This window comes from Phoenix dactylifera, chromosome 1, assembly GCF_009389715.1.
Source record: "Phoenix dactylifera cultivar Barhee BC4 chromosome 1, palm_55x_up_171113_PBpolish2nd_filt_p, whole genome shotgun sequence".
Lineage (NCBI taxonomy): Eukaryota > Viridiplantae > Streptophyta > Magnoliopsida > Arecales > Arecaceae > Phoenix > Phoenix dactylifera.
In genome coordinates this window covers 3,912,252-3,928,971 of record NC_052392.1, presented here as the reverse complement: position 1 = coordinate 3,928,971, position 16,720 = coordinate 3,912,252, and the positions used below count along the sequence as shown (strand labels likewise).

At 40.1% G+C, this 16,720-nt stretch overlaps 1 protein-coding gene across 1 annotated transcript; it reads left to right on the top strand.

Moving 5' to 3' along the window:
• Window positions 1-8,675: 8,675 nt before the first annotated feature.
• On the top strand, window positions 8,676-13,546 carry LOC103721025 (pentatricopeptide repeat-containing protein At2g31400, chloroplastic). The gene is made up of 4 exons (XM_008811052.4): window positions 8,676-10,818; window positions 11,377-11,590; window positions 12,233-12,417; window positions 13,109-13,546. The coding sequence occupies exons 1-4, from the start codon at window positions 8,855-8,857 to the stop codon at window positions 13,368-13,370; spliced, it is 2,625 nt and encodes an 874-aa protein (XP_008809274.4). The 5' UTR covers window positions 8,676-8,854; the 3' UTR covers window positions 13,371-13,546.
• Window positions 13,547-16,720: the final 3,174 nt, after the last annotated feature.

Here is a 16,720-nt window from a genome sequence, read left to right as displayed (position 1 = left end):
ATTTTTTTTTTTTTAATATATAAAAAGGGATAGAATAATTCTTTAAAATTGATATAAGGGGTAAAATTGGAAGGAAATCAAAAGATAATGGCATAGTTGTAGATACGTTGAAGTGGTAAGGATAAAATTGGAAAGGAATCAAAAGTTAATGGCATAACAGTAGATATGTTGAAGTGTTAGGGGCAAAATGGAAATTTAATAATATTAAAGAAAGGATGAATAGTATCTTGATGTGATTTAATTGGAGGGTTTGAGCCGGCTCACGGGAGTGAAACAGAGAGGAGAGGGGGAGGGTTCTCAGACGACACAGAGAGAAAGAAAAAGAGAAGAAGAAGAAGAAAAAGAAGAAGAGGAAGGGGATTCGAGGAGGAAGGGGATTCCAGTTGCACTTCCAGCTGAAGGAAAAAGTGTAGATCTCCTTCTCCTCTACGCAAGGACCTCGATTTCCAAAAAAAAAAGGTAAATATCCATCCCTATCTAGTCTTTTGATGATATTAGGCTATACAAAGGGTGGATGTAGTCTAGAGGGGTCGGATAAGAGTTGTAGAGATGGTTAAAAGAGGAAGAATCGGATTTCGACGAATTTTTCCGGCACTACGGAAAAACTGTGTCGAAGTCCTAACTTCAATAAATTATTTCGGAGGTCAATCGGCCTCCGATGGTGATGCATGTTACCTTTTTGGAATCCCCTATGAGTGTAGAATGTTAGGTAAAAAAATTTCATCAAATTTGGAGTCTGGAAAGTGGATCAAACTCGGGATGAAGTAACCGGCTGTCGGTCCAGATTACTGTTCATCCAGGTGGAAAAATAGGGGATTTCATGCTATAATAGGGTATTAAGCTTAGATTAAGCTAAGGGGACCTTGTACTCATGCAAGGAAATCCCTAGTACACATAAATGATGAGTTAATTAATAGAAAAAAAAAAGAGAAAGAAAAAAAAGATTTAGGGAACGAGAGAGTTGAATCAATTAAAGTTTCCTATATTATAATTGGCACGTAGATTATAGCCCTTGATACAAGACTAAATGTATTGTAAATGCATGTCACAGTTGGGCAAGAAGCTAGGGAACAAGAAGAAGAAGTTTCCCACTGCCTGCTGTAGATTTTTGGAGGCGTATCAGGGCTGTGCCGGATTGACAGGTGAGTGGGAGTCATGTACTTTGCACCATGAGCATCCTTAATTCATTTTCATGAATACCGCCAAGTGTGAATTGATTCCACTTGTGCATATTGATTGATATTGTAGTAGATTCCTCTATAATCTTGTTTCTCCATACTTGATTATACTCTTTTATGAGTAGTTAAATTGGATTTGAATTGTGAAATGATTTCTTTTGTAAATTAATTTCATTTCCTCTATTTCAAAGATTTGTAGAGCCTTTTTAGTGGTATATTGAGTTGTATTGCACTTCCTTGACCCTCACTCCCAACCCTGATGTTAGTTTATGATTGGGTCGGAGTCGAGTGAGTGGTAGTCTTGATCATACTCCTTTTTAGTAGAGTATTGGGAGGGTGCATTATGGCATTCATGCATGGCTTGGCAGTATCTGCAGGACACCTATAGTCGATGGGGGTTGAACATCGGCCTTTGTGCACATAGTAGCCTTCTGGGTGGGCGGAGCCCAGTCCCTTCCTAGGGGGGACACGGCCCTAGGCGTAGGATCGGCCGGTTCTACGACTTATATTCTGCTTGCCGCCGGGCATAGTAAGACCCCGCGAGGTGCAGTATGGCTTTCCGCGGATGTAGAATTCCCGCGAGGTGCCGTTTAGTATATAGATGTGAGATTGATTTCTGTTCTGGATACTGGCCAGCATTTACATTATCAGTATGGTGTCTTATCTTGCATATGCATGTGACAGTGGGGAGTTGTTGCTGGTTCGCCTGGGGCGTAAAACCCACCTCCCGATAGCTGTCCAGCATTTACATTATCAGTATGGTGTCTTATCATGCATATGCATGTGACAGTGGGGAGTTGTTGCTGGTTCGCCTGGGGCGTAAAACCCACCTCCCGACAGCTGTCTAGCATTTATATTATCAGTATGGTATCTTATCCTGCATATGCATGTGACAGTGGAAAGTTGTTGCTGGTTCGCCTGGGACGTAAAACCCACCTCCCGACAGCTGTCTAGTGATGATTTACATATTGGTGTGGTGTCATATTCGATGTATGCATATGGCAGTAGAGAGTTGTTGCTGGTTCGCCTGGGGCGTAAAACCCACCTCCCGATAGCTGTCTTGTTGATGATTCAGCATATTGACACCTGATTTATATGATTCAGTACTATGACCTGTTGAGCATATTCATGAGTAGCATATATGTTGACTTGATTATTCCATATATGCTTCAGATGAGTTGATATTGATTGTGATGATATTGATGACTTACTCCATATTCTCTATGTTGAGATCATGTTCATCTTGTTATTGATCTTGAGATTTCACCTCGAGCCATGATTATATCTGGTCTCATGTGCATAGTACTCTCTACTCCACTCACTGAGTATTTATATACTCACTCCCCAGTTTGGTGTTTTTGATTGCAGGGCAGGTATTGTATAGAGAAGAGCAGGGTTAGAGATTGCCTGCTAGCTGTGCCGCTCCATAGTATAGTATAGTATAATGTAGATAGAGGTTTATACCTTTTGGTGTATTATAAACCTTCTATTGTATATAGTGCATAATTACAGTCATAGATCATGTTGTGGATATGGGTTTGACCATGGATGGAATGTGAACCAGATTTTTATACAGATGAGTTATATGCCTGAGATAATGTATTGATATATATTGTCCAGGTTCATTATGTGACGGATTATGTGATTGCTGCTCTGACAGGTAGTGTGTTGTATGTATTAAGATAATCCTGACAGGTCACTATAGGAAAAGTGATCATTTTGTGCATGCATCATGCCAAATTTTTCAAGATTTATTGATGATTGATAGGTAGTAGGGTTCTATGCGGTGGCTGGTGGCCTTATGCCTACCCACACCCTAGGACCGTCGCGGCGGCCCGCCGGGAACGGAGCAGGGGTCGTGACAGAATGATAGAGGAAAAAGTGCTTTAAAATCTATGCAGATGGACAAACGACAAAGTATAGAGTGCTTTGAGATCTATGCAAGCATACGAACGGCAAAGGAGAGAATTATGTAAAAGCATGTGGATGATAGAGGATGGAATTTTTTGGTATTTATACAGGTGAATGGATAACATAGGATGGAGTGCTTTGAGATTTGTGCAAGTAAATAGATGATGGGGATGGAGCATTTTGAGAACTGTGCAAACAGATGGATGATAAAGGATAGAACACTTTAAAATCTGTACAGACAGATAGAGGATAGAGGTTGAAGCACTGTGAGATCTGTGCAAGCGGATGGAGGATAAAGGTTGAGGCACTGTGAGATCTGTGCAGGCGGATGGATGACAATGGACAGGATGCTTTGGCATTTATGTAGGTGGATAGATAACAAATGATGAAGTGCTTTGAGTTTTGTGCTGATAGATGCATGATAAAGGTAGAGTGCTTTGATATCTATGTAGGTGATAGATGAGAAAGAATGGAGCGCCTTGAAATATGTATAGAAGAATGTATTATAAAGGATGAAGCATTTTAAAATCTATGCAGGTGGGCTTTAAACAGAGTGTAGGTGACAATCCAAATGGATCGGGTTGGATAGTCAAATGCTAATTAAGTCAACAATTTACCAATCCAAATACGGCTAGTTTATTGAATAAGTCAAAAATATAGATGTTTACCTCACCTATTTATTAAATAGGTAAACCTGTGAACTGAACATGTTAAATCAAATTAAATATATTGAATAGGTTAAGTGGATTTAAACTAATTAAACACGTTAAACGAATCAAGCTAAATGGAGTAGACATGGGTTAAGTAAGTTTTAAATATGCTAAATATATCTTAAATAGATTAAACAGTGTCAGGATCAAGCGCTACCATTACACCAAAACCCGCAGGTATTAGTGAAGGCGCAACTTTATTTCCTTAAACTAGCGCAGGGGCCCATAGCGCCACGAGTCGACTCCGACCAAGCCTCGCCCAACTCCGGACTCCGACAGGGCCTCGCCAGTGGGTTCAGGGACCCCCTAGTGGTATAACCCACCCTACTCCTCCAGCGCATCCACGTTGGCAGGCGGCAGGACTGACTCGGCCCTCCAGGCCTCCGCCAACGTTGACTCGGCCCCTCAGGCCTCCGCCAACAATCCCCCTCCAACGTGATGCCTGAGTTTCGAACTCGAGACCTATGGCTCTAATACCAATTGTCGGGATCAAGCGCTACCATTACACCAAAACCCGCAGGTATTAGTGAAGGCGCAACTTTATTTCCTTAAACTAGCGCAGGGGCCCATAGCGCCACGAGTCGACTCCGACCAAGCCTCGCCCAACTCCGGACTCCGACAGGGCCTCGCCAGTGGGTTCAGGGACCCCCTAGTGGTATAACCCACCCTACTCCTCCAGCGCATCCACGTTGGCAGGCGGCAGGACTGACTCGGCCCTCCAGGCCTCCGCCAACGTTGACTCGGCCCCTCAGGCCTCCGCCAACAAACAGGTCAGGTCATGATCTAGTCTAATTATTAAACAGATTAAAATAGGTTAAATGGATCAAAAGTCTAAATTTTTGACCTAATCCACTTAATAAACAGGTTTGCACAAGTTAATCTGTTTACGACCTAAATCCATTCATACCAGACTTGTAGATGTTTAAAGCAGGACGATTTGACAGATCGGGTGATAAATTACCACCCTTGGATAAACTTGAGCTTGGACATGTGCTTTGTTGGAAAAAAAACAAAGTGGTTTGGGTGGGTGAGTTATATAACAGCTTTGTATGCTTTCATATCGATGCAACGAATCATATCTTTCTTTTTTTCCCAAAGGTATATATAAAGGTATTTGTCCTTACTTTCAACATCTCTATATAAATTCTCCATTCAGCGGCAATGGCGAATACAAGATAGAACGGATAGGGATTGGCCTCTCTTAACCTAAAAAACAATCATGCAATACAATCCTGACCGAATTCTTTTTCATATATGATATATGCATAAGCATATTCATCATGCCAATACCAGTTTTTTTTTTATAGGTTCGAATTTGGGGTTGGATATGAACATTAAAGACTTATATTATCCTTTATATATCTTATTTTTTTACCAATCATATATGCAAGCATATATATTCATCATGTGTGCGTATATATATCATTAACATAATTCTTATACTATTAATGATATATGGATTTTAATACCTTGCTTTCTTTCTCTCTTTCCTTTGAGATGGGTAGACGGGGCTATAGAAAAAGTTTGTCGTAGCAATTATTTAACAAATAAATTTTTTATTGATTTTCTAAATTTATGTTTGCCGTATTTTTTATTTTTGCTTAGGAAAATAGAAGAGAGGGGTGAGGAAAACCTCACCCGCGTAGCAATCCCCACTGGTTTTGTAACAATCCAGAATCTCACCCAAAATAGCTAGCCGGAAGGTATTATTTGGGTTCCTTGACCTGTATAAGTACCCAAGATCTATCCAGCGAATAACCGAAGTGGGACTAAACACACGCCCGCACGGGTCCTCACATACTCCCTCCGTTCAAACCCTGACGTCCTTGTCAGGCTAAGGGTTCAAATCTATTCAAATCTAATCACAAACACCACGATTGGCCCGTGGTCAGCTCCGATGGATCCGTGTTGTAGTGTCCCCTAGTCCACATAGATTTTGGGCTGGGTCCGCTCTGATACCATTTGTAACAACCTAGAACCTCACCCAAAATGGCTAGCCGGAAGGTATTATTTGGGTTCTCTGATCCTATATAAGTACCCAAAATCTATCCAGCGAATGACCAATGTGCGATTAAACAGACGCCCGCATGGGTCCTCACAGGTTCGATGCAGATAGACGGAATAGCCATCCTTACTAATACACTTTCCGACCCATGGGTTACTCCACGTGTAAGTACGTCACCCCAGCACCACCTCAGTACCGGCGGACCAAATAGCGACTCTACCGAGCAAACCAGGTGGAGAGCATCCGGTCCCCACATTTAATTGACGCCCATGTGTTTCGAACCTAGGCCACCGAGTGTAATCAAAGCTTCGTTTTCACTCGTGCTACCACCTTGGTGGTCATATCATATTCATTCCATAAATATTGTCTATGTACGTGTAATTATTTAAAGAGGATATGGAAATCAATAGTATTGCGTGGAAGTCCCCGGGAGGAAGCTTGAGGAAGGGGTAATTTGTATCTTACATCGGTTGACCAAGGCTACGTGTGCATATTCCGAATCTCCTTTCCAACATTCGGCCAAAGAACAGCGGAGCAACAACTACCTACCTACAGGCTACGAATACCTCCAAACCCATCCCTCCCTCTTCCCGCAATAGCCTCCAATTCTCCCCTCTCTGTATATTTTCTTTTTTTGGTCATATCCTCTCCAAATCTTCCACCCACCAATGGGCATACTTTTTAATCCTCGGTGCCCTCTTATCTCCTTTTTTTTTTTTTTTTTTTTTTTTTTTTTTTTTTTTTTTTTTTTTTTTTTTTTTTTTCGAGTCCCGCCTCACGATTGAAAATAATATGGGGCGAGCACCAGAAAAAAAAATTATTGGTCTCATAATTTTAAAAAAAACCCATGAAGAAAAAAAATTTATGCACAACATTCTCATTTCTTTCTCATCAAGCCTCTCTATCTATTCTCTTCTTTGTCAAGCTGTCTCTTCTATCTGTGAGATCTTTTTTTTCTTTTTGAGTCCACTTCTCTTTCTACAAATTCCTCTATTATTTATAAAATCTTTGCATCTAAAAGTTTATGGAATCTAAAGATAGGTATGCATGTAATTTCTTACGCTAAATAAAGCTAGAAAACGGTGCGCTATGTACTGATATTGATGAACACCATTTTACGAAAACAATGCATTGATTTACCTAAAGATATGCATTAGCCTACTAGATGTTGGACCCAGACCCAAATCCAACCTAATAGAAGATCGGGTCGGGTCCATGTATAACCTGGTCCCAACCTAAAAAATTCGAGTCTGGGTCGAGTCTAGGTCGGGTCCGAGTTAGATCCTTGTATTTGTCATTTTATATACTTGGTTTCTTTTGCAATGAGTAAAAACTATAGAAAGCAGATTATGCAAGACCATACAAGTGAAAGTGCCTAAATATCAAGAATCGATGCCATTGCAAACTAACCTAATAATGATAGACTCAACCTTGTTAGCTTTAAAAAAAAAAAATTATGTTCAAATATGCATTATTTTTTTTAGTAGAAAAGAATTGCATCTATGCTAATCCTTTTTACTCAGCAGTAATATCTTCTGAATTTGTTAAAAATTATCTACTACTATTTTTTCTAAACATACTATCAAAAAAACATACATGGACCAAAATAAGGAATATAATTTTGATAATGACACATGACAAAGTTTAATAGCTACAAAGGACTCATCATAAACTTATTTTCTTCTATATGGCAAAATTAACTCTATTTTGTCTTCATTAGTTTGAACTTCCTTTGTAGAGGAACAATGCTCCTATTTAATACAATCAACTTAAGCTTTAATATAAAATTCATGCCATTTGATTGTACATAGAAGACAATCTCTTCATTCCTCTCGTCTTCAAACACAAGAAGAGATTAAAGGAATGAAGAGTTAGAAACCTTTGAGCACCCTTGTGGGCCTTAATGGTGTATCGAGTTTAGGTTGGATCAGTTTAGGTCATAAAGTAAGAACCTAAAATTGTCCCAAAAATCCCATAGGTCGGGTCAGAATTTGGCAACCCCAAATCCGATCCGAAAAATAGAACGAGTCTAATTTTAGAACTTGACCCGACCCGACCCCATGGGTCCTTTAAATCAGATTGGAACGGGTCTAAACGAGTCTGGCCGTATCGGATCACGGATCAACCCGACCCATTTGTAGCCTTATATATATTAAAGAAACTTGTATTATATATCAGAAAGTCGATGAGTGTATATCATCTGGCTATATAGTACGTACTAATAAAAATGATATTCTAAAAATTGTGTATCAATTTACTTTGAGGTATGCATTAGATAGTTTAATGACTAATTTGCAAAATGTCTATTACCTGATTATGGTCATATATATACTTCACCTATCTGTATTGTATACAAACGAATACTATATTTTAAAAATTGTACCGATTTATCAAGAAGTGTGTATTAGCTTATCATCTAGTCATATAATATGTACCGATAAATAAATAAAAAAAAAAAAGCATATTCTCAAAGCAAGGAAGGAAGAAAATGCTGTTATTTTTTTTTTTAATCACGAGTTTGACGATCCGGCTGGTAGAAGATGTTTAAAATTTTTGAGTTTTTTTTTTAAATGGGCACTAAACAAAATATAATAAAATAAAAAATAAGTGTTATATTTTTCTTCTCTCGTGCTCGTCCCCCTCGTTCCTTCCCCTTTCTTAATCTCTTTATCGCTCATTAGTCATTAATTTTTCATCCCTTATTTCTCCTTTTTATTGTACCACCTTTAATTCAAATACATGCATACATGTTTTTTAACGCAAGTTTCCCATTCTCTCCAAACCTCTCTCTCTCCAAATACATGCATACACGTCACCTAGTCACCTTATCTTCATCTCATCCCCAAAGCCCTTCCCTCCATGCCATCTCCTATCTTCTTCTCTCCACTTCCCTTCTCTGCATCCCATAACGTTCATTAGCCTCCATCCTCTATTCCCTCCATATCCTCTCTCTCTCTCTCCCCCCCCCCTTCCCCACCCATATGCCCCCTTATCTCCTTCCCCTCCAAATCCCTCTTCCTCCTCCAATCCTATAATCCCCAACCTCTCCCATGGCCTCTCCCACTCCCCCCCCTCACTACTCCCTCACCTCTTCCAAATCCCTGCAAAGCCCCCAACCCACTCCCCAAAACCCCCTTCAAAACCCCCCCAAACCCACCTATAGACTCCACTCCTCCTCTTCCACCACCGCCGCCGCCGCCGCCGCCGCCGCCGCTACTAACACCGCGCCCACTCCTACCATAACCACCACCACCACCACCACCTCCCCCGGCGGTGCCACCAATGCCTCCACTCCTTCCCCCTCCCCTCAAAACCCAATCTTACAGCGAAACCCAGCCTTCTTGCCCTACTGCCCCCGCCCCAGAGCAGGGCTGAGCCCCGAATTCCGGCGGACTCGCACCACCCGTGTCATCTCCAAGAGGAACCTCTCGTCCTCGAGGCCCTCCCCCGACAACGCCCGCACCGCCTCACCCGCCGCCGCCCATTGCCTCTCCCAAATCCTGCGGTCGCCCCCCAATGACCGGGCCCTCGCCAATATCCTCTCCAGCTTCCGGTCCTCCCTCGCCATCCCCGAAGACTATTGCTTCATTCTCCATGAGCTCGGCGACCGCGACAAGTGCCCGCCGAAGGCCCTGCGGTTCTTCCACTCCGCCATGCCTCTCATGCGAAGCCGGATCGAGCAGGGGAAGTTGCTGACGGCCGCCATTTGTGGGCTCGGCAAGATGGGCCGCCCCGAGCTCGCAAGACAGGTTTTTGATGCCGGCGTCGCCCGTGGTTATGGTAATACCGTCTTCGCCTACTCCTCTCTTATCTCCGCTTATGCCAGGAGTGGGCTTGCTGCTGAGGCCACGGGTGTTTTCGAGTCGATGAAGGCGACCGGCCTGAGGCCCACCACCATATCATACAATGCCGTAATTGATGCCTGTGGGAAGGGCGGCGTTGACCTCCAGTTCACGCTTGGGTTCTTCCGGGAGATGCTCCACGATGGGCTCTGTCCTGATAGGAAGACATTCAACTCTCTTCTAGCTGCCTGTAGTCGTGCTGGGCACTTGGAAGATGCACGTATGATGTTTGATGAAATGATCCGTCTGGGTATTGGTCGCGATATCTACACCTACAACACCTTCATTGATGCCATCTGCAAGTGTGGGAATGTGGAGCTTGCAGTGCAGGTCATGTTGGATATGCCTACGAACAATGTGTGCCCGAATGTCGTTACGTATAGTACGTTGATGGATGGATACTCTAAATTGGAGCAATTTGATGAGGCTCTGAAGATCTATGAAAAGATGAAATCTTTGAAGATTCGGTTGGATCGGGTGTGTTACAATACACTACTCTCAATCTATGTGAAGACCGGGAGGTATGGGGAGATTGCGAGAGTGTGTGAAGAGATGGATGTTATGGGAGTTGACAAGGATACAGTTACTTACAATTCTTTGATCAATGGGTATGGGAAGCAAGGCAGGTTAGACATTGTTGCTTACTTGATTCAGGATATGAGGGAGCGGGGAGTCGCCCCGAGTGTGCTAACATACTCGACTTTGATAGATATTTACTCAAAGGCGGGCATGTATGGAGATGCTGCAAATGTCTTCTTGGAGTTCAAGGGGTCAGGGTTGAAGGCAGATGTGGTTTTATACAGCTCTTTTATTGACACATTGGCTAAAAATGGGTTGGTAGAGTGTGCTGTGTCGTTGCTTGACGAGATGACAAGGGCAGGGATCGAGCCTAATGTGGTCACTTTCAATACTATAATTGATGCTTTTGGTAAGTCTAGGATCATTGTTGAGGAGGATGGTGTTGCGAGTAACATGGTGGGTGTTGAGGGAGGTGGTGGCCAGATTGTCAGGGCTTTCAGTCAGCTAGCAAGGGGAATTGGGCGGCCTGTGGCAGAAGAGGTCAGGAGGAGGTCTGAAGAACTGTTTTGCATCTTAGGATTGTTTCAGAAGATGATACAGCAGGGCGTGAGGCCCAATGTCGTGACTTTCTCGGCTATTTTGAATTCTTGCAGGTGATGTCCTATTTTGCCCTCAAGTTACCAATCTTCAACTTAGATTGTTAGGGGTTTAAGCTTTTGGGAATGATATTCTGAAAAGTATATTATTTATTACATTGTTAGAGCATTGAAATGGAAAATAAACTATAACCAAATATGTGCCACTTAAGCCTTCTCCAAAGAATTGAAAAGTATGAAATTAAATACCAATTTCTGGGTCTCTGAAGATTATAGAAAACATATATCGATTGTGATATTACACCAAAAATGTAGAAAAATTTTGGTGATGTAAACAACTTCATTTTACCTTATACATAAGCTGGTTTCGTGCCATTAATAACAGTTGATCAAATGATGGACTTTGTTGTATCGTGAGTGAAACATATTTATATATTCTATGCAGTATATTGTTCAGAATGAAACATATTGCTTCTTTAGAATCAAGCATATGAATTCAAGTCATCATTTTTTAACAAAGTTTCTCTAACACATTTTTGGTCACTTGCTTCTCCATATCCTTGTTCTAGATGAGCTATAACCCTGTTCATTTTGTGCTTGAATTTTATATTGCAGTCGTTGCAATTCATTTGAAGATGCATCATTGTTATTGGAGCAGCTTCGGTTGTTTGATAACTTTGTCTATGGGGTTGCACATGGGCTTTTAATGGGCTGCAGAGAGGTTTGGGTGCAAGCTCAGTCACTTTTCGAAGACTTGAGGCAAATGGATCTGCCAACATCATCTGCCTTTTACAATGCTCTAACTGATATGCTATGGCATTTTGGTCAGGTGATGAAGCATATTTTGTTACTCTTTAGTTAATGATCATGCGGTTGTTAAGGAATAATATCCCTTTGTAAGTAGTCATTAGTGATTTTAGCACTATTTGTGCACCATTTCTCTATTTTTTTTTCACATAGATTTAATTAGTCATAGAGGTGAACCAACAGAAGGGAATCAAGATAGTTATTTCTGTTATTTCTTTAATCTACTTTCAATAGCTCTCCATAAATTTACAGCTTATATGTCATTTTGGAGTTTAGTATTAGAACGTAGGGTCGGACCTTGGCGCAACAGTAAGGTTGCGGCATTGTGACCCGGCTGGCTATCACATGTTTGAAACACAAAAACAGCCTCTTTAATGTGAGGATAAGGCTGCATACATCTGACCCTCCTTAAACCCTGCAGTGACAGAAGTCTCAGGCATTGGGACACCCTTTTTAGTGTTCAAAGTGTTGGGTAATCAGGCTTGCTTCTTCCATCTTGCTCCCAAAAAGGTTGTATTGGTTGTTGTAGTTCAATGGTCTCTTGTTTTTGATCAATTTTTCCCCATATGGAATTGAATGAGCTGTTATGGTGCTGTTGAGGTTGAGGTCCCCTGGATTTCAGAGAGTTAACTTTTTGTTTATTTTATTATTGTTTTTTTTACAGAAACGAGGAGCTCAGCAGGTTGTGCTTGAGGGGGTACAGCGGCATGTTTGGGAGAATGCGTGGAGTGAATTCAGTTTGGATCTGCACCTGATGTCTTGTGGTGCTGCTCAAGCCATGGTTTATGCATGGCTTCTCAGTGTACGCTCAATTGTTTTTGCAGGGCGTAAACCACCCGAGTTTGTTAGGTATGAAATCCTTTTTTTAGCTATGACACCTGAAGGGTTACAAGCTTGAGGTTAATGTGCCAAGCACTAAGACACTATTGTATGACACCAGCACTTAATAATATAAGGGGAATATATCATGAGATTGATTCCTTATAAGAAGAGCACAGACATCAAAATTAGTGCATGACTATATGTCATGTCTTTGACATTTAATTCTTCAACATATGCAATCATATATGAAATTGTTGTCTAGGATTTCTGGACCCCTCCTGGTACTTGTCTAGATCAAGGAAAGGCTGAATCACCTCTTTGAAACTTGTATCAAGTTCATATGCATGCCCATACGAGGGCTGATCAGGTTAGCTACCTCCAAGGACATAGAGCAGAGAACCTTTCTTATTCTTTTCTTTGGTTCATATCCTGGAAGATTAATCAGAATGTTGAAGTATACATTGTCAGAAATATTCCAGTTAATGCCTTTGTTTACAAGACTCATGTTGAGATGATAAGATGAAATTTGACGGTATTTTTCACTTTGATTTTGTTGGATATGCAAACTACGAAGCAGATTTTTTTTTTTAATAAGTATCATACCAAACATTCCAGCAGAAAAAAATTGGCTTCTGGTGATCACTGCCTTTTTTTGGCCTAACCAAAAAAGTTTAATATCACCACAATCTTATCTGCTAAATCCACTGTTTCTGTTCAGCATCTTGACAGGCTGGGGCAAACACAGCAAGATAGCTGGTGCTAGCACCCTCCGTCATGTCATCGGGGCGCTGCTTGACTCAATTGGAGCCCCATTCAATTTGGAAAGGTTCAACATTGGTCGGTTTGTATCACCAGGTGCAATGGTGGCTGCCTGGTTGAGGGAACCAGGGACAATAAGCATCCTTCTCCTTTGTGATGAGCGAGTGCAACATTCTAGTTCATCAACTCTGCTTCCAAGATTGCAGGCATTGCAATTGTAGTTTCAGAGCATATCCAGGTTGCTTCATCAGCCAGTTGTATCTGTTTAGTAATATTAATGTTTATTGTGAGAATAAAACAGCGATTTGTTCTTATTTTGTAAAATTGTATCATATTTTTGTCCTGAAATCGCTAGCACCTGCATTGTACTTAAAAGTCCTGCCTTTTTTTTTGGTTATTTGCCTGCATTACTGCTTAAAGATAGAACAGATTTATTCTATATATTAAAAAAGAAAAAATATAAATTTTCGAGGTGTGATCCATTTTTCGAGTCAGTGATATGATGTCACACAATCAAAGCATTCTTTTGGTTCCTACAAGAAAATAGGTTCCTTTCTTCCAAGCACCTCTTTCTCCTTGAGCAGCCCGTGAAATGGACACTCTAGCCAAGGAAGACCTTGCACTGTGTTGCTTCATAGACTGTTTGGTTAGATGTTCATGTGCTTGCTTTGCAAAATTGAAAGATGGTATCATGCTTGATCTTGTTGAGACTGGTTGCCAGGTTGGAAACAATCATATTCATTTGTTAAGTAGCAAATGGAGACAGCTATGATGTGCTGGAAGCTTTCTTGTTTTCAGTCCTCTTTGTCAGAGATGTTCTTAGACTTTAGTGGCACCTTCCCCTTATTAGTTTTAGGGGATGGAATTTATTGATTTCCCTCTATGTACATAATTGATGAATGCACATTAAGTATGAGATCGATACCCTTTATATTATCATTGATGTGCTAAAGTTAGGTTTTCTTCCCCATTCCTTTAAATTGATAGGTTGTGGGATTCCAAATCTACTAGGGATGTCAAAGGGCTGACTCAAAGTTATAGTCTTATATTGACTTAGGTCAGCTCATTGAATCAAGACTATCTAAGATTATGGATATGCTTTAGACCCCTCATCCTTTCACATCTCAAGAATCTTTTCTGAATTCCTTAAATTCTTTCTATGTATATTTTTTTGTTCTTTTAAGTGAGTAGATTAAGGCTTACTCTCTGAAGGTGTCCTCAGCTTGTCTTGGTTGGTGAAAGGGCTCTTTGGGTGTTTTGAGTTTGATAACTAGTATATGTGTATATTATGTAATTGTCTTGTGCTCAAAACTAGATTAAAGAGAAGAACGGCTAAGGGTTATTTCTTGGATCCAATACAAATGAGTTTTTGTCTTAAGGAAGCTTTGCTAGCTAACCTACATCTGCACGCATCTTAAATTGCATTGTTGTTCCATTACCATTCGACTCTATATATGTTGTTTTATTACGGTCATCGTTGCAACAACGTTTTCGACCATAAGAAAATCGAGGCCATTACAAATTATTCAAATTATTTTTTCTACCATAATTCTTAGTTATTGTAGAGCTGTGCCTTTGGAGTTATATAAACACAGAAGATTTAAGGTGGTTCTCCTTTGCTTAATTCTCATGGTTTTTCATGTTTAATGAATCATTATTGCTAGCGTCGAGCATGTGTAATTCGCATGGGAGAAAGGCGATTATAATCTCTTGATTGGTATATGTTTTCTCTATTTATGTCCTGATAAACAATTACAAAACTTTTAGCTAAAAGATGTACTTCTTCTTCTATTTTGCAGAAATTAAAAAAAAAGAAATTCTATTTAATAAAAATGAGAATGTCTTTAAATTCATGAAATATGTATGCAGGCATTTGCCCACGCTTCATGTAATAGAGTTTGTATCCATCTCATTGTATTATTTATCATTGAAATAATATCATTTAACAAAAAAGTCTCATGCTTTTTCAGTGTAGATATGGCGCTCAATGAGTGGCCCGACTCATATGAATGATGTATGGCACCCATCTCTTACCTTCTTTTACTTGCACCAATCCATAATTGCCAAGTGAGATCTAAAATTATTGGGATATAGACGACTGATTAAGGCTCCAAATGGGTCGGGTTGACTTGTGACCTATCCCGACTCGCTTAGACCCGGCCAACCCATTTTGGGGGACATGTGGTGTCGGATCCTAAAAATGGATCTATTCCATTTTTCGGATCGGATTTAGATTTATTGAATTCAGACCCGATCCGACCCATTTGAAATTTGGATAATTTTGAGTTTTCAATCCTACGACCCGACCTAATCCATTCCGACCTGAATCTGTAAAATTACTTGGCCTGCGGGCCATAGCCCGCGGGGGTGCAAACAAGTTTTGAAATCATGGAAGAGTTGACTCGAACCGAACCCGAACTGGACTCGAATTTTTTGAATTGGGTCCGGATTATACATGGACTCGACCGACTCGAATGACCCGTTAGGTCAAAATTTGCAGCGATGGATCTGACCCGATCCGACTCGATATTCTATTGGGTTGGGTCTGGGTCTAAAATTAGGACCCGAATACGGAACCTCGTTGGGTTGGGGTCACTTATGACCCGACCCGACCCAACCCATCCCATTTGCACCCCTATTGCTGATCAACAACAATACTTGTAAATATAAACTACTATTTTGTTCATGTTACGCATGCATCTATAAATAAAATGGAGGGGAGTCAGACAGAAACGAGAATTGGTGTAAAAAAAAAAAATTGTATCTCTCATAGGAGTTTAGATGGTAGGTGATCTAGGAGAATTATAGAATCGATGTAGACCATTTTAGTTGGATAGAATTGAGGAGTGAGATTCGATATATAGAAAGTTTAATCACATACTAAACTTTCGGAGGCATGCTCAATTGAGATAATTTCTTTTTTCAAAAAAGATAATCTTTTGAGATCTGTAACGCCCCTCCTAAAAGGAGCCATGCAGTTAATAATCAAGTCTAAATTACATCATTTAGGCCTCAAAATGTACTAGTCCAACAGAAAATTTTCTTTTTAGAAAAGATATTGATCGGGTGTATCTTCTAATATAGAAAGGATTAGGTGAAGTGATAGAAAGCAAAATCGATGCAATAGTGAATATCTACCTTTTATAGAATTTTAGTTTTTCATGTTAATTTTTACTAATTGTATTTATTTTTGAAAAAGCTAATCTTATTCAAATTAGGTATAAAAGGAATCTGATCCGAATTGTGAAGAGCGGATCTTATTATTATAAATAGTAAAGGCTCTATACACTAATTTTTAAATTATCAATGAAATAAAATAAGACTTAAATCCTATTTTTACCCTTTTTTTATTTTTTTAGAAATTATTTTTAATAATTTGAATTGAGCGAGTTGCCGAAATTTTTCTTCTTTCCACTCCAATCTGTAGGCCTGAAATACAAGATATTATGCGATTTTTTTCCAATTATTGATGTCTTGGCTTGGCATGTCAAATTTTTATAATTTTATTATAATAATAAAAGAATAAGTTATAATAAAAAAAAGTTAATAATAACATATATAGATTTTGTGG